The 22,313-nt window shown below is 42.7% G+C and overlaps 1 protein-coding gene across 2 annotated transcripts in view; it reads right to left on the bottom strand.

The window, feature by feature from the left end:
* Positions 1–22,313, bottom strand: part of PAPSS1 (3'-phosphoadenosine 5'-phosphosulfate synthase 1) — a 90,017-nt gene that overhangs the window by 34,775 nt on the left and 32,929 nt on the right. For both annotated transcript variants that reach the window (XM_084855831.1, XM_084855832.1), the window contains exons 6-10: positions 14,241–14,354; positions 11,332–11,443; positions 8,303–8,508; positions 3,180–3,315; positions 653–921 (exon numbers count right to left, since the gene is read on the bottom strand). In XM_084855831.1, the coding sequence (XP_084711957.1) occupies positions 653–921; positions 3,180–3,315; positions 8,303–8,508; positions 11,332–11,443; positions 14,241–14,354 (837 nt within the window). The remainder of the gene's footprint in view (positions 1–652; positions 922–3,179; positions 3,316–8,302; positions 8,509–11,331; positions 11,444–14,240; positions 14,355–22,313) is intronic.

The raw sequence follows: 22,313 nt of genomic DNA on the forward strand, positions 1-22,313 counted from the left end.
CACAAACACACACAAACACACACAAACACACACAAGAGGGAGGGAGGGAGGGAGGGAGGGAGAATATATGGCAATGTGGTATAAAAGCTAAATCCCACCGTTAAGCAACTCAAAAGTTCCAAATCAAATATTAAAAGAGAGCCAGTTTACAGCACTGTATGTCATGCTTTCATGACATTTGCTCAGCCAAGGGGTCTGCCAAAAGCATGTTTTCTTTTCAGTTGTTTGCTCAGGCTTGTCTCAACTCCATGTAGATCAGAAGAAAAACACTGGAATAAAGACTGAGAGGGGTGGGGCAGAGAGATCCCAACTCTTCAGTTTTGTCCATGGTTCAATATGTTAACAGCACTTATAACTCAGTTGAAATGAAGGGGAGGGGAAGAGATGGCACCACAAGACACTTCAAATGTAAACAGTTTCTGAAGTTCAGCACTAAAGGACCCCTCCTTTAAGGGCTCTAAACCAAATTCTATCAACACTGCAGAAGAGCCCTAACCGTCCATGACCTGCGCAAGGGTTTTGTAGAGAAACAGTTGTTTCCAAAGGAGACCATATTATCAATGAACTTCAGGAAATTAGTTGAGGCAAACTAAGTCCAGAACAAAAGGATAAAAGAAATGAGCAAGCTGTGTTATGTGACAACTTGCCATACCTCAGTTGGCCCAGCATACATCATGGGAGAGGGAAATATGGCCACAACGGTTGTCTCTGGATCCAATATTCCGTCCTCTAGCACTGCTGCATGTTGCTTCATTCGCCACATCAGAGGAACATCATCATCCTTCGTCCAACCTCCCAGGGGATGCAAGAGCAGAACTGGGCGCCTGTAACCTCGACCCAAAAGCTTCTTATGAGTATCTTGCATTAGCAGGGCATGACCATTGTGCACAGGGTTGCGCAACTGGAAAGCAAAGACAGCATCTAAACAAAAGAGAGAGATTTCAACATGGTTTAGGATTATTAATTTAGGCAGAAGCAGCCAATGACAAACAGCCTGAAATATTCTATACACCCCTTTTTCAGTCACTGCATGGACCATCGTTTGTAGAAATGCTCTTCTCCCAATGCAGCTGAGAAAGTTGTGGGGGAAGCGGGGGCGGGAGAGTTCAGATACCTGCAGAGAGATATGTCAATGGATTGCCTGCATGACTATGCCAAACATTTGATTGAGAGATCAGAGTATAAACTTAATGCAGTGAACTCTGCCACATTGGGCTGTACCTCCACTGGGAATATGTAATGTCTCCATCAAAGACTGGCTGGCTGGCATCTTCTCCAAAGAGGACATTTGCCAAGGCTATATCCCCTGCTTTTGGTGCCACGGTCCCTTCAAACTGCAGTCCAGCAGTGTAGGGCTGCCATTTCTCATCACCGATTATGTAATGCCTTAATACTGCCTGCTAATATAGCTGTGACAGGAATGTTTAAATAGGTCTGAATTAGGAAAAGGCTATAAAAGAAAAGTAACAAACTAACTAACACTACGTGTGTGCAAAATGCTTGTCCAATCAATGCATTTTTTTTCCCAAAGGACTTTTTGCAGGCATTAAACACAGAACTGAAGACCTCTGGTTACAGCAGCAGTGGCGGCAGGACCTTCCCCACCATCACCACCACCTTCCCTGCCGCCCAGCCATACCTCCAAACCTGCTTTAGGAGTTATCAAACTTAGCAGTGTCATAGAATAAATCACCCACTACCGAGGATGAGGCACAGGAAGGAGAGAAAAAGATGCTGCTTCCCTTTCATAACAGGGAGAGAAAGCATGTGTGCGAGTGAGTAAAATACATGGTGAAGGCAAAACCCAGCTTCCCACCCCCTACAGCTGGCCATTATGCTGGACTGGGAGCACAACTATGCACAGAAATCTCTTTCCACAAATGGATTGCTAAACACTGGACTAGGGCCATAGTCTTCAACAAAATTGTAAGCCTGTTTATATCCACAGTTGTTTGCCAACTATTGCTCATTTTTACTACAGAGAAGTGCAGCAGCTCACTTCTCATTTTATATTTGATTTTCCCACAAGCTATTAAAGATTTGCAAGAGTCAAGACATTCTTTATTAGGCAATGAAAGGGTTTTCATTGATTAAACATCTGGCACCTAGCCAATTGAATTAGCTGATCTATTGAAGTACATTCTCTATTAGTACATCTTCAGTTCTGATACCTTCTAGAGACTATTTATTTTTGAGAATTTGAACAAAATCTACTGCTCATTATTGAAAGGAAATGTCTTTCCCTTCTCCCAGCTTTTTCACTCTGTTACAGGTGACAAAATTAATTCAAAGAAAACAAAGGTGCGCCCTTCAATCTCAACCCTACCAACTGAGATGTGCACCCACCACTTCACCAGCTAAAGCTGTAACTGACTGACGCTTGTAGCCCTACTTATTCCATTTTGATATTTAGAGCAGCATCTTATATATAGTGTTCAGCTCCATTTTCAGCCCCCACATCTTGCTCCTCCAACTAGAACAGCATAGAATAAGTAAGCTGCCAGACTACTGCTACTTGGTCTGTTACTTATTTTCCTAAAGCAAAACACTAACATGGAAACAAACAAACACACACACATACTGTGTAGCTAGAAAAACTATTCCCACAGCTATTTTAAAAAAACACTGAGATACCTTTCATCGCACTAGAAATTCCTAAAGTCTCACAAGCTTTGTTCCCTCGCAATAAGTTCTTGGGTGTTTTTTTTTAAAGGAAGTTCAGGACAGTTCACAGGAAAAAAGGAAAAGGCTGAAGCACTGAGAGATGCCAGACAATACAATACACAATACGTCAAGACCTATCTGGCAGGCTTAAGTTGCCATGGGCCACAATCCCTGACAGCCACAGCAGGGCAAGAATGACGTGCATACACAGCCAGAGAGGTACTTGAAAATTATTACTGCTGCTGTTCACCCTTTGAAACAGCCAAGCTTGCTTGTATGAAAGGGTGTTCGTCAGCAGCAGAAACTTTCAGAACTACTCTGCTCGTACTTCTCCCCCACCAGCACTACTGCTTTTTAGGATTGCAGCCTTAGAAATTGTGGTTTTGTTCAAAACAAAAATTGAATTCCACTGGTAGTGTGCTGTTCTTCTTTGGAAGAGGCAAGGACAGTTAGCTTCCAGACAGCAGGAGAGGGATTTCTCATTCATACCACCCACCTTCATTCAAAGAACTCACCAGCATTCATGTCTTTGAACTTCTGTTTTAGCTCAGCAGGGGTGAGACGGTACTGATCAAGGCCATCATTCCAATAAATACGATCAAGGACTTGCAGATCGCCACCCACTAGCCAATCTCCTTGTTCCATGACCATCTAGGAAATTTAAGGAAGCAACTTGTTTCGATAGGATGGAAGAGGGGAGAGGGAGGCACAGTTCGGCAATACACAGAGAGGGTCAGTTGCTTTGAACATCTGAAAAGCAACTGACTAAATTATTGCCTTCCAAAAGGTCTTGAGTTAGTTTGCCAGACACACACACATACTGGAATCTAAAAGGAGTTCACATTTCAAGCCATTGATATGTGACCGAATTATTAATTCATTTATATCCCGCTTTTCTGTGAAATTACTGCACTCAAGACAACTAAGAATAAAAACCAAATTAAAACACAATCTTAATTAAAACATAACATAATCACAAATTTAAATTGAATTTTAATCTAATTTAAATAAATTAAAAACACAATCAAAACATAACAAATCAAAGAAATAAGCAGCAGCCAGTTTAAAAACCACTTCAGCAGCAGACCAGCTTATATGCCATAGGCCTGCCTCAATAAAAATGTATTTCTGCCAGCAGGCAAATACAACAGGGGAGTCAACCTGGCCACCCTCGGCAGGGAGTTCCAGAGCCTGGCAGCAGCGACCAAGAAGGCCCCTCTCATGCCCCCAACCAAACATGCCTCCAATGGTGACAGTCTCATCATAAGGGCCTCCTCCAAAGATCTTAATACCTGGGCAGTTTCATATGGGAGAAGGTGGTCTTTCAGGTAGCTGGTCTTAAGACATATAGAATCACAGAATAGTAGGGTTGGAAGGGGCCTATAAGACCATCAAGTCCAACCCGCTGCTCAATCCAGGAATCCAAGTCAGAGCATCCCTGACAGATGGCTGTCCAGCCTCATCTTAAATGCCTCCAGCGTGGGAGAGCCCACCACCTCCCTAGGTAATTGGTTCCATTGTCGTATTGCTCTAGCAGTCAGGAAGTTTTTCCTAATGTTCAGCCGGAATCTGGCTTCCTGTAACTTGAGCCCATTATTCCGTGTCCTGCACTCTGGGATGATCGAGAAAAGATCCTGGCCGTCCTCTCTGGGACAACCTTTCAAGTACTTGATCAGCGCTATCCTATCTCCCCTCAGTCTTCTCAGGGCTAAACTTGCCCAGTTCTTTTAGTCCCTCCTCGTAGGGCTTTGTTTCCAGTCCCCTGATCATCTTCATTGCCCTCTCCAGTTTCTCTGCATCTTTCTTAAAGTGTGGTGCCCAGAACTGGACACAGTAATCCAGATGAGGCTTAACCAGTGCTGAGTAGAGCAGAACTAGTACTTCACGGGGTTTGGAAGCTATGCTTCTATTAATGCAGCCCAAAAGAGCATTTGCCTTTTTTGCAGCCACATCATATTGTTGGCTCATATTCAGCTTGTAATCGACAACAATTCCAAGATCCTTCTTGCTTGTAGTATTGTTGAGCCAAGTATCCCCCATCTTGTAAATGTGCTTTTGGTTTCTTTTTCCTAGGTGCAGGACTTGGCATTTATCCCTCTTAAATTTCATTCTGTTTTCTGCCCAGTGCTCCAGCCTATCAAGATCACTCTGAATTTTGTTTCTGTCTTCCAATAGGGCTTTATAGGTAGTAATCAGCACTTTGAACTGAATTACTGATATCCCTGTGAGGATCTTAGCACTGGGCAGGTTCATATGGATCTTTTAGTTATCCTCAGCCCACTGTTTAGGGCTTTAAAGTTTAAAATGTTTAAGGCTTTGAAACTCCTCTTGTGGATTGCTAACTGGATAAAAAATGGGAAGCAGATAGTAGGCATAAATATGACAATTCTCATAATGAAGGGATGTAAGAAGTAGAGTCCTCCACCCCAAGGATCTGAATTGGGACTTGTGTTTTTTAACTTGTTCAAAATTAATCTGGAGTTAGGGGTGAGCAGTGAGGTGGCCAGGTCTGCTGATGTTGCCAGATTATTCAGGATGATAAACACAAGAACAGCTCCAAAAGGTTATTGCCTCTCTGAGGGAGAATGTGGCTGCTACTGCACTTAAGGAGGCAGTGGTTAAACACTTGTTATAAAAAAAAAAAAACCCACCCCAACCCCAATTTGTATCCCTTGATTCTGGATAATTATCACACAGTATCCAATGGACCGTTCTTGGGTAAGATACTGGAAAAGGTGGTGACTCCAGGTGGTTTGGAATGATACTGATTATTTGGATCCATTCCAATCTGGTTTTTGGTCCAATTTTGAGACAGAAACAACCATGGTCAGCATGTTGAATGACATATGCCAGGGAGAGTGCAATACTGTTCATTCTCTCGGACTTCTCAGTGGTCTTCAATACCATTAATCATGTTATCATTCTGGGTCGCCTAATCAGGGTAGGAGCAGGGGGATGGTGTTATGGTGGCAGTACTTCCCAGAAGGTGGTGCTGAGGGATTCCTGTTCCACCCCATGGCCACTGTTCAATATCTACATAAAGCTACTTGGAGAAGTCATTCAGAGGTTTGACCTAAAGTCTCATAAATACGCAGATGACACACAGCTCTTACCTCTCGTTGCCTCCAACTGGTCCCCAGGGAGTCTGTGGAAACCCAGAACGGGTGCCTGGAGGCAGTTTTGGGACAGATGAGGGCAAAGAAGCAGAGGCTTCCTCCAGATAAGGCAGAGGTACTGTGGGTGGAGAAACTTGCTGATGTGGATGGATGGTTCAAAATTCTCAGCTGGTGCAAACTGCAGACACCCGGTTGCTTGGGGGTGATTACATTTAAAGCCCGAAATGTGCTGGTAATTACATTTATAGCCTTAAATGGCTTTGGACCAGGTTATCTGGAAGACAGCCTGTATGAACATGCCCATGCCCAAAGATCAGCTATGGAGGCATTGCTCATGTGCCCACCAGTAAGATCTATCATACTGGCCGAAAGAAGAGACAGGGCTTTTTCTGTAGTGGCACCATCCTTACAGAACAGCCTTTTTAAAGCCTCCTACAGACATCTGGTTGGCCACACACTATAAGAAACAGGATGCTGGATTAGATAGACCTTTGGTCTGATCCAGCACGTTTCGGTTTATATTATAAAACCAGCACTCTGAATTGGGCCCAGAGGTTGACCAGGAATCACTGCAGTTAAGAATGGCAAAGTGTGTTCTATATGCCCTGCCCAGGTAGCAATCTAACTGTCATGTGTACCTAGTGTCATTATTCCCACACCCACTCTTATTTTTATTTATAGTGTTATCCAGCTTTTCAGACAAATATTGCTCCTACAGCATCTCACATCAATACTTTTTTTTTAAAAAAAAGAGGCACAACCCCATCCTGAGGCTTACGAACTAAAAGAGACAACATACAAAAGGGACAGGAAGTGGAGGAAAAAAGTAGAGAAGGAATTCTGAAATGAAGTGGTGAGTTGGAAACATCCATGCTGGGGGCCTTATTGGTAGTCCTGTTTGGACAGAAATACTAGAGCCCAGCCTTCCTCAACCTGGTGCCCTCCAAATGCTTTGGACTCCAATCCCAATAGCCACAGCCAGCATAGCCAATGGTCAGGACTGATGGGACTTGTAACCTAAAATATCTGGAGGGCAAAAGCTACTTTGGCCAATAGCAGAGACCAGCGTGAGCTTCCCTTCTGCTCTCCAGTTGTCAGGGCAACTGAAGTTGGAGCCGTAAGCTCTTTCTGGCAGGGAGGGTGTAAGTAAGCTCCCTAAAGCCGCTTTTCTGACCACTGGATGGAAATACACTTTTGCCGGTCTGATATCTAGCAACTAAGCAGACTGAGCATGCCAGGAGCAGAAGCCAGAATTCTTACCACATTTTAAGAATCTGAACTATGACCTGAATTAGGGCCACAGTAACAGTTAAGAGATCACGTTAAATGTAGTATTAACATTGTTTGTCAGAATAAAGGACAAGCGGAAGGCTGGGCTCCAGTACTCTGATCTGGCTGAGCCAAGCCCTGAGGCAGGGAGGCCAGCTGTTTTCCTGTCATCACCGCCGAGCAATTCATTTTGGTGTACTTCCTGTATGTCTCTTGCACACAAGGCTACATTTATAAACCACAGGAGAGGACAAACTTCTCTCTGATCTTCACTGGCAGTCTACAGGGTTCATGCTAAATCTGTTCTGTCATATATCTGTATACATAGAGAGACAGACAGACAGACATCCTTCCAGTCAGACTTCCACACTCTGAGCAGCTACATAACGCATATACAATCGATCAGCTGTATGAAAGCAGGAGAGAGAATTGTCAAACAAACATGGAAACATGGGTCAAAGTTTACATCAGCATTCTTCACTGCAAGGCCCAAGGTGCAAGCAGTTCCCAATTATCTCCAGTGTGGCTCTCCGCCCTCTTCCTTTCACACACTCTCTTTTTGCAATAGCTCCTTGCTCTCAGCAGGGGCTCTCTAGTACTGCCTGGTTTACTTTAGTGGTGGGCTGGCTGCTATGATCTGGGTTAGCAGAGCAGGCTCTGCAGGTAGAGAGTCAGCAGACCTGCTATTTGTCAGCTGTAAGGTAGCTGGGAGTGGGGGAGAGGAAGGGAACCGAGGAACAATCAGCCAATGAGCTGTGGCGTCGGAGGAGTCCAAGAGGCCGCGGGACTGTCTAGATGCAGTGGTGCACTGCATAGGCGCTAAAGGGGAAACTGAACGTGTGGGACAAAGAAAGGCAGCAATGTGGACCTGTGCTGGGAGACTCTGCAGCACTGAGTAGGGCACCCTCAGTTAAGAGCAAAAGATCCATCCCAATCCAAGGACCAAGTGAGCCTGCTGGAATCTGCCTGCCTGGTGACTGACTGATGATGAGGCCTTGCTTGGACGACGTGATGATGAATGGAGAGGAGAGGCCCCAAAAGGCCCTCTGATGAATCTGGTGCACAGCATCACCACTTGACAAGGGAGAACAGGAGAGGGCCCCCACACAGCCCCAAGTGGCCTCTGTGGCAATACCTAGAGCCAAAGTGGCTCCTGCTTGAAAAATGGTGAAGATGACTGGTTTATATAGATTATTCATCTATTATGGAGCCCCATTACGGCTACACAAGGAGAAGCAGCTTGCAAAAGCTACCTTAATGTAGGGGTGCTCCTTGCAAGTTGTCCCCCACTGTCTAGCACAACGCTCTTCTTTTCGGTGCTCATAGAACTCTGGATTGCGGACAATAGCCACACGTCGTCCTTCATACAACAGAGCAAAAGCTGTGCAGCCATCTAGTCTCTCCTTGTCTTCCTTTGTAGCTGACAGAACTATAGGTACCGATAGGTTAATAATTCCCCCTAAAAAGAATGAACAAAACAGGAAATAAAACAGTAGCAGTTTTCCATTTAGACGACAAATCCTTCAGAAGTCTTGAAGAAAGATTTGTTCTAAACCGTAATGCTTTGAGAGTATGCCTTTCCACAAATTCCCCACAGGCATCTTTAGGAAAAGGGCCATAGCTCAGCGGCAGAGCACCTGCTTTCCATGCAGAAGGTCCCAGGTTCAATCCCCAGCATCTCCAGGTAAGGCTGGAAATGTTCCTGCCTGATACCTGGAGAGCCACTGCCAATCAATGTAAACAACACCCGACTAGATGGACCAGTGGTCTGACACAGTATAAGGCAGCTTCTATGGTCCTATCTAATGCCTTTCCATGATGCATAGGAGAAGTTCTTGCTTGCTGTTTCCTTGGCATGCAAAGAAGTGTACAGGCTCTTTTAAATTATCTACCTGCTTCTTGGAAGTTAACGAATGGTCAGTATAAATGGATTTTCCATACTCTTGACAGCTGAAGATTGATATTACAACATTGGAAGGATTAACCAATGGATTGAGTTAATGCAATGGATTGAGAACCTTACAATGCTTTCAATATTTGAACAGGTGGCATACAAATGCCACATTCAAATGGGTACTTATTTGGATATCTGGTCTGCTTTTGTTGAAACTTATGTATAATTATGAGAAAGTTGTATTTTCATATACGTATATGCATTTCATATGTATTCACTGATACGGATATATAGAAATTTTTGTGTGTATATAATTTCTCTTTTTCCCATCTTTTCTTTACATATATAAAGTTGAAATTTCACAATAAAAAATTAATTAAAAAAGAAGTGGGAGGTATGGTTCAGCAATTCTTGCAGCGCTTCTAGATTTTCACTCCTTCGCACTGTCATCTAGGTAAAGACACAGAGGACAGGTTGATTGCTCCCATGACTTTATTACAGCAAGTGGGAAATCCACTACACCGTGCTGGAAGTCCAATCATGCTGCCCAAGAATCTTCCAAGTCAATACTCATTCCGGCAATGCCTCCAGTTCTCTGGAGATGCTGCATCATCAATTCACAACTGCACCCAGGAGAAAGTACTATATGAAAATGCCCACTGACTACTATAGGAAGCATTCAGCAAGGTTCCAGTATGTCCATAATTGGACTAGGCCAGGATTGTGTCCAACATCATCCCCACCATATAGGTTTGAAATTGCCTGGGGAAAAAGTAATTAGGTTCAAGCCAAAAGCCATAATAGATCATGCTTTGGGCAAAACATCTTTCCTTCTAATGATGCACAAGACAGGAAGCGAAGAGATACACAACTGCAGTGGAAAAGCTAAAACAACTCTTGACTTATTAAGATGAACTAAAAAGAGTGTGTGGTGGGGAAGTGTACATATATAATACACGTATTTATTTTTATTTAGGCTATTTATATCCCCATACTGCTACTCTGATGTTGGCTAGCAAAAAAAAAGAAGAAGCAAAACTCCCTGGAGAAGAGCGTTCGAAAGATAGGGAAGCACAATTGTGAATGCCCTTTGTGACAGTTACCCACCTGACCTCTGAAGGAAAAGGCACCAGCAAAGGACCACCAAAGATGAATTTGGCATACAAACAGGTTCGTGTGGGAGAAGGTGATCCTTTTATATACATACACGCTCTTCACACAAAAATTCTAAACATGTGCAGAACTGCAGTGCTGTCATTACTAACATACTTAGGGTGCAATCCTATGCATGTTTGGACAGAAACAGGACCTTTTCATACATCTCAAGTGTGAAAGTCTATCACAGAAATGCAGTCCTGTTATACAGGGACTTACAACTTTATTGGGAACAAACCTAGTATTCAAGAAACCCAACCATGTTAATACTCTCTTATCTAGCAAATATTTAGCGAAGTTTTACCCACAAATGATCAAAATGTCAAAGTAGTTAACTGCACACCAACTATTATTGAAAAATGTTAATCTATTACTTTAATGCTGGCAAAACTTACTTTCAGGCTGAACAACTTAAATCCATCCTAAGTTGTTGTTAAGTTGTTAAATGTTTGGCTGAATTTTTATGCACTGTGAATTTAACACCGAAAAGCTTGCTACAGTATACGTATGTAGTCTGTTTTAAAAACCCACATCATTATGAAGTATGGTTATACACTTAATATTTCAAGCTTCAGTGATTGCTGAAGTTCAGTTGATCTTGTATTTAAAGGACACTATTACCTAGAATTCTTAGAACTGCATTTGCTTCCAATAAAGAAACATTTTTTTAGTATACGAGGTTAAAATATTTATGGAGTAAACATTCTGGAAAACGATGATGCAGGCATTATCAATCAATCTTTCCTTACATCTCTGTTTCCTCTGGGAAGCTCACTATGACCTCTGGCCACCTGGCAAGTTCCTCTTCTGTTAGCTTTTTGTCAGTAATGACATCTACTTCAGCCTTCCCTCTCCCCTCTATCTACTAGGAGAGAGGGATGGAGGAAGGAAGGATGGATTCCTGGCAGCTGTTATAAAACTCTATGGCTATTAGACAAGTGACAGAGGGAAGTGTGAGGCAGAATCAAGGGAAAGAACAGCAATACCAATTTGTGCAGGGTAGGGGCAGCAGAGGAGGGAAGAGGTGAAGCAGGAACACCAAAGCAGGAAGTGCAAGAATATTTTTTTAAACTGTCCAGGGTCTGAGTCCAGATTGACCCTTGATCTTTCACTGGGCACAAAGCAAACAGGACTGTTGGTTGTTGTTTTTTCAAAGGACTAATGGAGTGATTATCCACAGCCTCCCTGCATAACTAGTAGAAGTGGACTCTATTAAAATTTTAAGTGTCCTACCATCCAGCAGACAGTCAAAATGAAGGCACTGCAAGTATTCTCTCTCTCTCATAAAGCCATTAAGCGGAGTTGCCCAACCTTCTGCCAGAACTTGCACCCATTGCATATCCACCTGCAAAAAAAAAAAAAAAAGGATAGCGTTAAATCAATTCCAAATTCCGTGGCACCATCCAAATCAAGATCTTTACTATTTTCTCCCTAGCGTGGTTTTTGTAAAACTGGACTTATTAGAACTTAACATAAGGGGCAGAAGTTATTAAGTTGCATGAGTACTACAAGGGGATCTAGTTAAATTCAGGCCTATAAAAAGAGAAGTTAATCAAGTGAAGTGCGGGCATAAATCTGTACCCTAAAAGGCAGAAATCTGTAAAACAGCAGGAACTAAAGCTAACCAATGTGAAAAAGGAAAATGCATAAAATGTAGGGAATGTAGGGAATGTCGGAAAAAAACAGGATGAAATTAGAGTATCAACTCCCCACATGCAGTAAAAATGCTGTAGAAAAAAAGTTACTGGAGCAAGTGTGAAACTGATTAGAAGAGAAAATAAGCCAATCCAATAATATAACTCCTTAAGCAAGGCAAGTTTCCAGAATCACTGGGATTTTGGAAAAGAGAAATGTGATAACAAATGTAAGGTTGGAAGGTGGAATAATCTGTGAATTGTTATTTATCATTCAAAATTGAATTATAGAAGCATAACCTGATAGACAGAGTGCCTGAGGAACTATGGACAGAGGTCCATAACATTGTTCAGGAGGCAGCAACTCAATCCATCCCAAGGAAAAAGAAATGCAAGAAAGCCAAGTGGCTGTCTGATGAGGCTTTACAAGTAGCTGAGGAAAGAAGGGAAGCGAAGAGCAAGGGAGAAAGGGGAAGATATATCCAACTGAATGCAGAGTTCCAGAGAATAGCAAGGAGAGACAAGAAGGCCTTCTTAAATGAACAATGCAAAGAAATTGAGGAAAACAATAGAATGGGAAAGACTAGAGATCTCAAGGAGATCTCAAGGGAACGTTTTGGGCAAAGACGGGCATGATCAAGGACAAAGAAGGCAGGGACCTAACAGAAGCAGATGAGATTAAGAAGAGGTGGAAAGAATACACAGAAGAACTACACAGGAAAGATCTTAATGTCCCTGGTAGCCATGATAGTGCGGTCACTGAACTTGAGTCGGACATCCTCGAGAGTGAAGTCAAGTGGGCCTTAGGAAGCATTACTAACAACAAAGCTAGCGGAGATTACAGTCTTCCAGCTGAGCTATTTAAAATCCTAGAAGATGATGCTGCACTCAATATGCCAACAAATTTGGAACACTCAACAGTGGCCACAAGACTGGAAAAGGTCAGTTTACATTCCAATTCCAAAGAAAGGCAATGCCAAAGAGTGTTCAAACTACCGCACAATTGCGCTCATTTCACATGCCAGCAAGGTGATGCTCAAAATCCTACAAGCTAGGCTTCAGCAGTATGTGAACCGAGAACTACCAGAAGTACAAGCTGGGTTTCAAAGAGGCAGAGGAACTAGAGATTAAATCGCCAACATTCGCTGGATCATGGAGAAAGCAAGAGAATTCCAGAAAAATGTCTATTTCTGCTTCATTGACTACGCTAAAGCCTTTGATTGTGTGGATCACAACAAACTGTGGCAAATTCTGAAAGAGATAGGAGTACCAGACCACCTTACCTGTCTCCTGAGAAACCTGTACGAGGGTCAAGAAGCAACAGTAAGAACCAGACATGGAACAACCGATTGGTTCAAAATTGGGAAAGGAGTACGACAAGGCTGCATATTGTCGCCCTGCTTATTTAACTTATATGCAAAGTACATCATGAGAAATGCCGGGTTGGCTGAATCACAGGTCGGAATTAAGATTGCTGGGAGGATTATCAACACCCTCAGATATGCAGACGATACCACCCTGATGGCAGAAAGCAAAGAGGATCTAAAGAGCCTCTTGTTGAGGGTGAAAGGAGAGTGCAAAAGCTGGTTTGAAACTCAACATTAAAAAAACTAAGATCATGGCATCTGGCCCCATCACTTCCTGGCATATGGAAGGGGAAGAAATGGAAGCAGTGACAGATTTTATTTTCTTGGGCTCCAAGATCACTGCAGACGGTGACTGTAGCCATGAAATCAAAAGACGCTTGCTCCTTGGGAGGAAAGCGATGGCAAACCTAGACAGCATAGTAAGAAGCAGAGACATCACCTTGCCGACAAAGGTCCGTCTAATCAAAGCTATGGTTTTCCCAGTAGTAACGTATGGCTGTGAGAGCTGGACTATAAGGAAGGCTGAGCGCCGAAGAATTGATGCTTTCGAACTGTGGTGCTGAAGAAGACTCTTACGAGTCCCCTGGACTGCAAGGAGGTCAAATCAGTCCATCCTAAAGGAAATCACCCCTGAGTGCTCATTGGAAGGACAGATACTGAAGCTGAAGCTCAAATATTTTGGCCACCTAATGCGAAGAGAAAACTCTCTGGAAAAGACCCTGATGCTGGGAAAGACTGAAGGCAAAAGGAGAAGGGGACGGCAGAGGATGAGATGGCTAGATAGCATCACGGATGCAATGAATATGGACTTGAGCACGCTCCGGGAGAGAACGCAGGACAGGAAGGCCTGGCGTGCTATGGTACATGGGGTCACGAAGAGTCGGACACGACTGAATGACTGAACAACAACAACAACAAACCCAACTTCATCAGGCTTGTAAAAAGCTACACACCTGATCATCTCAGGTGAGCAAGAGGGGCCCCCAAGGCAACCCAGCAGAAAAAATTTGCAATCTCAAAGTTACTTGTGGAGAGGGTGTATTTTAATATATAAACTTGCAATGTACTAATGGCTAGCATAGATTATGTGTGGGCAAGAAGATGAGTTACTTGTGTGTACTTGCAAGCAAATCTGTAATACCTTATTTATTTCCAGGGCTGGTAAAGTCTCTGCATCCGTTTTAGCCAATTTAAGTTTGTTTTCAGGCACATACAGCTCTTTAACCTCATAAGAGGCATCCACTGGTACAATGTCCTAGGAAAAAAGGCAAATGTTAACAGATAAAACAATTCTAACATTTTGGAATGGCAGTGCTGCAGTTCAGTAGAATGCGGTCTTTTAAAACTAAAAACTAATTTTCCCAATCAGAATCAGATTTAACTTGCAACCGTGTTAGTACTTTTTCATTTGAGATCTGCAGAAACATTTATTTACTTGGGACTAATATTACCGGAAAATCCAGCATTTGGAAAATTCTGGAGGAATGAGTTAACTAATTCAGTCTTCCCTTACAGCCATAAGTGGCTGAAGTGATCTCTTTAATCAAGGAATGGCACACAGTCCATAGTGTCCTTCTTTCTCCATGAGAGTACACAAAATAGCATGAAAAGAGGGAAACACTACTCTCAAAAGAGGGGCAGGAAAGAGCCGGTGAGATGCATATTAAGTCATCTTGTAATCAGTAGCCTAGATGGGAAACCAAAACCAGAAATAGAGAGTGGGTGGGGGGAGAGCAGCAATTAGCTGCAAGCACAGAATTCCAACCTGGTAGAGTTTCCAGAGGGGCAGCTATGTTAGTCTGCTGCGGAGGGGCTGTTCACACAACATGCTAACCCACACTCAATGGTTGAGTGTGGGCTGTTATTGAACCGTGAGTTGTTTGTTGAACTGCAGGTTAGCATGTTGTCTGAACAAAGGGCATTTTTCACAGGATGGCTTGATAACCATGCAGTGTGGCTTTTTAACCACCCTGAACAACCCAACGACAAACCATGAGTTCACAAGGTGGTTTGTTCTAGAAAAATAAGCCACACTGCACAGTTAACAAGCTACCTTGTGGAAAATGTCTTGGGTTCTGACATCACACTTAACCACAGTTCAACACACAATCTATGGTTCAACAACCCACACTCAACCACTGAGTATGGGTTAGCATGTTGTGTGAACGGCCCCAGAATCTTGTGATACCCTAAAGACCAATCCCTCCGGATGTGTTGGACTGCAGCTCCCTTTCTGGCTGCAAATTATGGGTGTGGCAATCCAACAGATTTGGAGGGCACCAGGTTGAGGAAGACCGGCATAAGGAAAGTATGAGAGAACTGGAAAGCATTCACAATACATCCAAAAAGAGAGAGGCTGTAGTCCACAAAAGCCTATGCCATAAATAAATGTGTTTTGTCTTTTAAGGTGTCCCAAGACTCTTTGTCGTGTTAACCTGGTAAAGACTGCACAGAGGAACCACAGCAAAGGGCCGGACATTACATAAGCCCTGGGTAGCTGAGAAGCAGCTGCACTGCCATATGCTTCCACATCTAAGCAAAGCAACCACCAAAACTGGCCTCAGAGAAATCCAACTCCTATTACGTAACTGTTCTAACAACACCAAAATCAACAGCAGCCACATTGGAACTAAGAGTCAAATACACATTGAGTTAAGCACACTTAAAAAATACCCACTGTGTTTAAAGGCCACTTTTATCTTGAAAGAAAAGCAGCTGATCAGAAGCTGTTGCTGGTGAGAAGAGGTGATTCCTGCCCTACAGCAGAGAGTTGATAGGAAGGGATAGATCCTGGAACACACGCAGGCACACCCTTGTTTGTGATACCTCGAACTCTCCCCTGAACTAGGCCATTGTCAACACAGACCCAGGAGAGCTGCTCTGTTCAGCCATTGTCAATGCAAGCCATGACTTGAGGACTCACTTCAAACTGTGGTTCAAATCTTGATTTGTGGCCAATCCTTAATCAAAGTTTGAGTATTCAAGCGTTCCGCTTATTCATGGTTAAAGAAAACAAACCAAGGCAACACCAGGTCTATGCTGCGTCTTACAGTTCCTTCATAAAAAATATTTTTAGAGGTATACATGACCCACAAAAAAGGCAACTATGGACCATTTGACACCAAATAACACAGTCCAGAGACTGCAAGCTTATCTAGCTTACCCTACCTGTTGATGATGAGTCCCCTGATCAACAAAGATGATAAGGGGACTGGAAACAAAGCCCTATGAAGAGAGACTGAAAGAACTAGGCATCTTTAGCCTTGAGAAGAGAAGACTGAGGAGAGATATAACGCTCTTCAAGTACTTGAAGGGTTATCACAGAGGAAGGCCAGGATCTATTCTCCATCATCCCAGAGTGCAGGACATGGAATAATGGGCTCAAGTTACAGGAAGCCAGATTCCGGCTGAACATCAGGAAAAACGTCCTAACTGTTAGAGCAATACGACAATGGAACCAATTACCTAGGGAGGTGGTGGGCTCTCCCACACTGGAGGCGTTCAAGACGAGGCTGGACAGCCATCTGTCAGGTGCTCTGACTTGGATTCCTGCATTGTGCAGGGGGTTGGACTCGATGGCCTTGTAGGCCCCCTCCAACCCTACTATTCTATATGATTCTAACCTGCTTTAAAGTCAAGGCAATGTCTTGCGACTATTCATCAAGTTCCATTTAATATACCCTCTTTGGACATCATAAGAATAAATGGGTCACACTTCGTCTGTTGCTGCTTCTGAATTGGGAGGGAACGGGAAGAGAGGTGTGCATACCTAAAGGGATATGTTCATTCTTTCAATATATGGAGAGAACAGACTTCCATGCATCACTCCCCGCCAACCCCATCTTTATGAGAGACCCGAAAGTAGCAACAAAGGAAATATGAGTCATTTGTGTTTCTTCCACCTCACTTTCTAAACCATATATCATTAATTTCTCCTCCACAGTATGGTGGACTAAACTCAGGGCCAAGAAAGACCCAACAGCATGGCATAAGGAGGTATAACCACTCTGCCTTTTCGGAGAACGCATTTTGGATAGAAACAGTGTAACACAGCATTTGCCAAACTGCACAGAAAAGTACGCAGACAACCAGAACAACATTCAAGTGGGAAAAGAACGTGATGGAGACCACAAAGTTAATTTCTCGCCAATGACGTGTCTAAAAATTATTCATAACTAAAAACAGTTTAGAGGTTTGGTGCCTAAGCAGCCTTCTTTTCTTTCTCTTTCCCCTCCTCAAGAAGAGCTCTGTGTCCCTAACAAAACTGTCAATCATCCTTTGATTCTGAAACTGGAAGATATACTGCAGTTTCTTAAAATAAGGCAGCCATTCACAAAACATAACAAAAATTGAAGTCTGTTCCTATGTTCTTCCATTCCTACAAGTAACATGCAGGCTAGAACATCTTTGGCAAAATACTAGAAATCTGTCAAGGGTACAGGAACGAGATGCGCTGGGAAGCTTCTATCCAAACCAAATTAGCGTTGTTTGGGTAAACAGCTTAATAGGATACATTGGGTACATCACTGAGAAATTAGTATGAGGAAAAATTAAAGGGAACAGCAACAGCTGTCATATGAAGATGATGGATGGTCTATAGGCAGCAATTATCTGAAAACATTCAGAAACAAAACACACACTCTGCCACCTGGCAAACAGAGATTTCAGCTCATAACATCTGGGCAGTTTTAATTTGGTGTTCTAAAGACAGACACAGAAACATGCACACACCCCTATACCTACTGGCAGACATAAAGGCAACCACTGACTGTTGCTGTCGTCAATGGCAGTAGCATACTCCATTCTTATTATATAAAGGAACTATTAAACATGAGCATAATTGGCTGGGGGAGCTTTAGAAACAAAACAACAGCCAAGGTCAGTTTCAACATCCAAAGGATTCAAAAATGGCAAATCCTTCACTTTATTTGGGCAAAGGCAGTCTAACAGCTCAATGCTCATTTAGAAGGATGGCTGATTTCATGAGTTCTTATTCCAAGTAACCACACTTCGACATGCTCTCTGTAGTGACTGTGCCTCTGGTGAGCAACAAGCTTGACTCCCAACTCAGAAACCACAGAGGTGGGTGTGGACTGTTCCACTGGTTTCATGGTGATCTCTGTCCTGTCTCGAGCGTCAAGATTGGGAGGAAGGCTGTTGCAAATGGGGTTTTGGTTGCTTGGAGTGGGACACCTTGCTTCAGAGCAGCCAAACTGGCAACCCCCACCCACCCTTTCAGCATTTCCCACAGGAGAGACCAGCACAACCAGCCAGCAGTAGTGAAGCCAGTTGCTTTTCCAGCAGAAAAGGCTGGCAGGGGCTGGCTTGGTTGCTGGTGGGTGGACATAACCGGGAATTCTGGGAAGACTAGGTGTGAACTTCTGTGGAGTCTTTGGCAATCACAGTTTTTGCCATGGGTAGCAAGACCAGCAAAAAAAAAAGTGACTGGATTTAGAGTAGCATCCTAGGATTCACGGCACCAAAATGTTATGATACGATCCTAGAATAGCATTTTCCAGCATTGGGTCCCCAGATGTTGTTGGACTAGAATGCCTATCATCCCTAGCCAGCCTGATCAATGGCCAGGGATGATGGGAGTTGTAGCCTAACCGCATTTGGGGACCCAAGGTTAGGAAAGGCTTAGTGATTAACACTGCAATCCTATGCATGTCTACTGAGTAGCAAGTCCCATGGAGTTTAACAGGCTTAGTCCTGGGTAAGTGTGTACAGAATTGCAACCACAGAACTGCAAGATTTTGCTAGCTTTACAGAAACACATGCTATTTAGGGCCAGCCTCTGCAAAAGTGCTAATCTTAGCTATAATCCTGAAGAGCACTTAACGTTGTTACTCTTATCTGGAAAAAGAAGGTATGAACATAGGTTAACACAAGTCTCAGCCAGTGACAGATCTGCATCATAAAAACACACATTCTAGAATGGGTAAATTCAAGCATAGCCAAGATTCATGCATTAATAATTCACATTCAACCCTTCCAGTGCACAAAGAGATGCAAATTAATCTTGCTTCTCCCATGCCTACAGAAGAAGTCAATCAGCCCAAGAGAAGAAATATTCACCAAATTTACAGATGAATGACATCTTCCATTAAAGGCAAAGTACCATTGTTTTACCACAAGGATTCTTATCTATTTTAAAATTAATACTATTTTCTTTAACCTCTAGTGGAAGGAGCCTAGAAATAAGCTTCCTCTACCATAAACATCTCTCATCTTGAAAGTGTTAATTTGCAGAACTATGTAGTCATGAATAAAAACTGAAGAAAATGAAACATTTTATGTGTTTTTTACATTCAAAGGCTTCATCTGCATAAAGCCAATTTTACATGGAAATAGAGATCCAGTTAAGAATTATAACCACATGTCAACAGTTTACTCTTATTTATTAACAATAGAGTTCTACCTATGTTTATATTTGATAACCAGAAGACGTATGGACAGGACTGATATATGTGGTGCTTTGTTTCAAAGAGAAGGTAACGTCTGCAGCTAAATAATTTTTTCTAATCAAACTGCTAAGAATGGTTCAAACTTTTAAAAGGTATGGAGTATTAAAAACACCTTCTTCTATGCCTGCTTGGGATGTAAGAGCAAGGGTGGAGGGACAAGTCATTTTATGAAGTGTTTTAGCAATTCATTAAAACATTCTGCTTTTACGCATTATGAAGCATTTCTCTCAATTTCAACCCCATTTTGTCTTCAGCCAACTTTGCTCCAAGCAGGAGAATTAGCCATGTTGTGTAATTATTACAAAGTCTGCTATCTCAGCTGCAGCACACATATGTAACACACAGTGCACAGTCTATATACATACCTGCATTTTGCCTTAATTCCCCCCCCCCCAACTTTAACACTGGGCTGGAAAGCTTGACTTGTGCACAGTATAAAATTTATTTCGGAACATTAAACCATGATTTCATGAAAAGGATAAAATGTTTTAAAGTAATTTATAGTATTAGTAAATCTAGTGTTACTGGTACATATAGAGACAGCTTTTAAAACATCGCTTTAGATTAAAAACAGAGGCAAGAACATCAGCTCTTTTGAGTCCCAGCACACAGCTCAGTGAAAAGGCTATGTTAGATGGCCCTCTAGTGACAACCTGAAGGTTATACTTTCACTTGGGAATTATTAAAGTAACTTAAAAAACAAATAGATATATCCAACACTTTCATCGCTCCCCAGTTCGGTGCACTTGTCAAACACACCAATGCATTTATCATTAGTTAATGTCAGTTCTGAAAACTCAAAACCACACATCTCGCAAAGGAAAAAGGAAAGTCTTTTATTAGTTTCACATAGCTACAATGCCTTCTGTAATCTCATTTGTTTTACTGAGCTATTAAGTCACTATTAATTGATTCAGTATTCAGAGCTAGGAACTAAATTATATTTATTGCATATATTAAAACTGAACACAGCCCTGTCAACATGGGGGACAACTGCATGTGCATTATAAGAGCTATTCAGATCCTAATGACAGTCCAACTGTGCCTTTATCAAGAACATCACTACACATTCATAGGAAGATAACATGAAATATAGTCAACTACAGGCATAAATGGAATATTCAATAAAACTGAACTCCACGGAGCAGTGCAACATGCACTGGATTACATGAACAAAACCCTAGATTTAGTCAAACCGATCAAACAAGGGATTTGCTACCAAACCAAAGATGATGTCTATCCCTGAACAGCCATGCACATCCTACATGGGCAGAGTGTGCCCAATTGTGCAAATAGTCAGAGGCCATAATCTAACAGAGTTAGACATGCTTCAAACCCCTAGATTTCAGCCTGGGTTGGATTACCGCAAGAATAATCTGGTTCTTTTTGTCACACGAGTGGAACAAATATAGGGCTCAAGGCAGAAATATTTAAACTTTTGTTGTAATGGAGAAAACTTTTCTGGTTTGTTCGTTCTTTGTGGACCGCCCCAGTTTCTTAACTTATTGCCAAAAACTGGGGGTGGGGGGCACTTGAAAGGCTTTCCAGTTAAAACTCACGCTGCACTCTGATGCATCTGTACTTTGTACTCAAAGCAAGAGCAAACATGTAGGATGACAGGAAAGCACTGGAAGGCAAGGAGGTGTTTGCTAGAACTTGTGCATGCTCCATTCACTGACACATGTGTCACTCAAGTTGCTACTATTCAGGACCAGTTCTTATAAGCAGAGGCGTGCACCGCCCCCCAGATTCAACTTGAACTGTGATTCAGCCCTTAAGAAAAATGGCCCAATTCTGCTCAGACTAATCAGAGCCTGTCCACTTCAACACATACTGAACCTGAGCCAAGCTCTGTGCTACCCACTGACTATCATGAGAAATCAAACAACAGCTATAACTGTTTTCCTCTTTCTCAGAACTGGATATCTGCAGATACTATAGCCCCTTAAGAGGGGATTACATCTGCCAATTGTCAGAAAAATAGGTGTATGCGGGAGAAGACGGCCTGGATCTCTAGTAACAACACTGGATCTTCAGGGAGAGTGCAACCCCATACAGGACCAGTTGCAAACCCACTTTCTGGGCCTGGGACCCACCTACACAAAGTGCCTTCACCTTGTCAAGATTCAGGTTCAGTTTAAAGACGCTCATCCATTCATTACCAAGTCCAGACAATGGTTCAGCACCTCCACAGCCTCACCTGATTCAGATGATACAGAGAAATAAGAGTTGGTTGTCATCAGTGTGCTGATGACACCTCACTCCTACTCCTCAGATGACTGTATCCAATAGCTTCATATAGATGTTAAAAAGCATGGGGGACAAGATGGGACCTTGTGGGACCCTGCAGCTCAAATATCATGGGTTCAAGGAGAAACCACCCTGTAGTATTTTCTGAAACCAACCCTCCAGGTATAAGCGAAACCACCATATGACCATGGCACCGAACCCATCAAGCTGGTCCAGCAAGGTACTATAGTCAAAGCTTGCTGAGAGATCAAAGAGAATCAATAGGTTTGCACACACACACTCGTTTCTCTCCTGAAAAAGGTCATCCATCTGGAAGACCAAGGCTGTTTCAGTGATAAACTCCAGCCTAAAGCCAGATTGAAATTGGACTAGATAATCCATTCCATCAAAAATGCTTTTAGTTGGATCACTACCACCACCGCCCCCTGAGTAACTTGTCCAAAAAGGGGATATTTGTGACCGCGCAATAGCTGTCACAACCTTCTGTGTCGCAAAGG

Source organism: Heloderma suspectum, chromosome 5 (genome assembly GCF_057233095.1).
Source record: "Heloderma suspectum isolate Gila_16-S chromosome 5, 16-S_ref, whole genome shotgun sequence".
Classification (NCBI taxonomy): Eukaryota; Metazoa; Chordata; class Lepidosauria; order Squamata; family Helodermatidae; genus Heloderma; species Heloderma suspectum.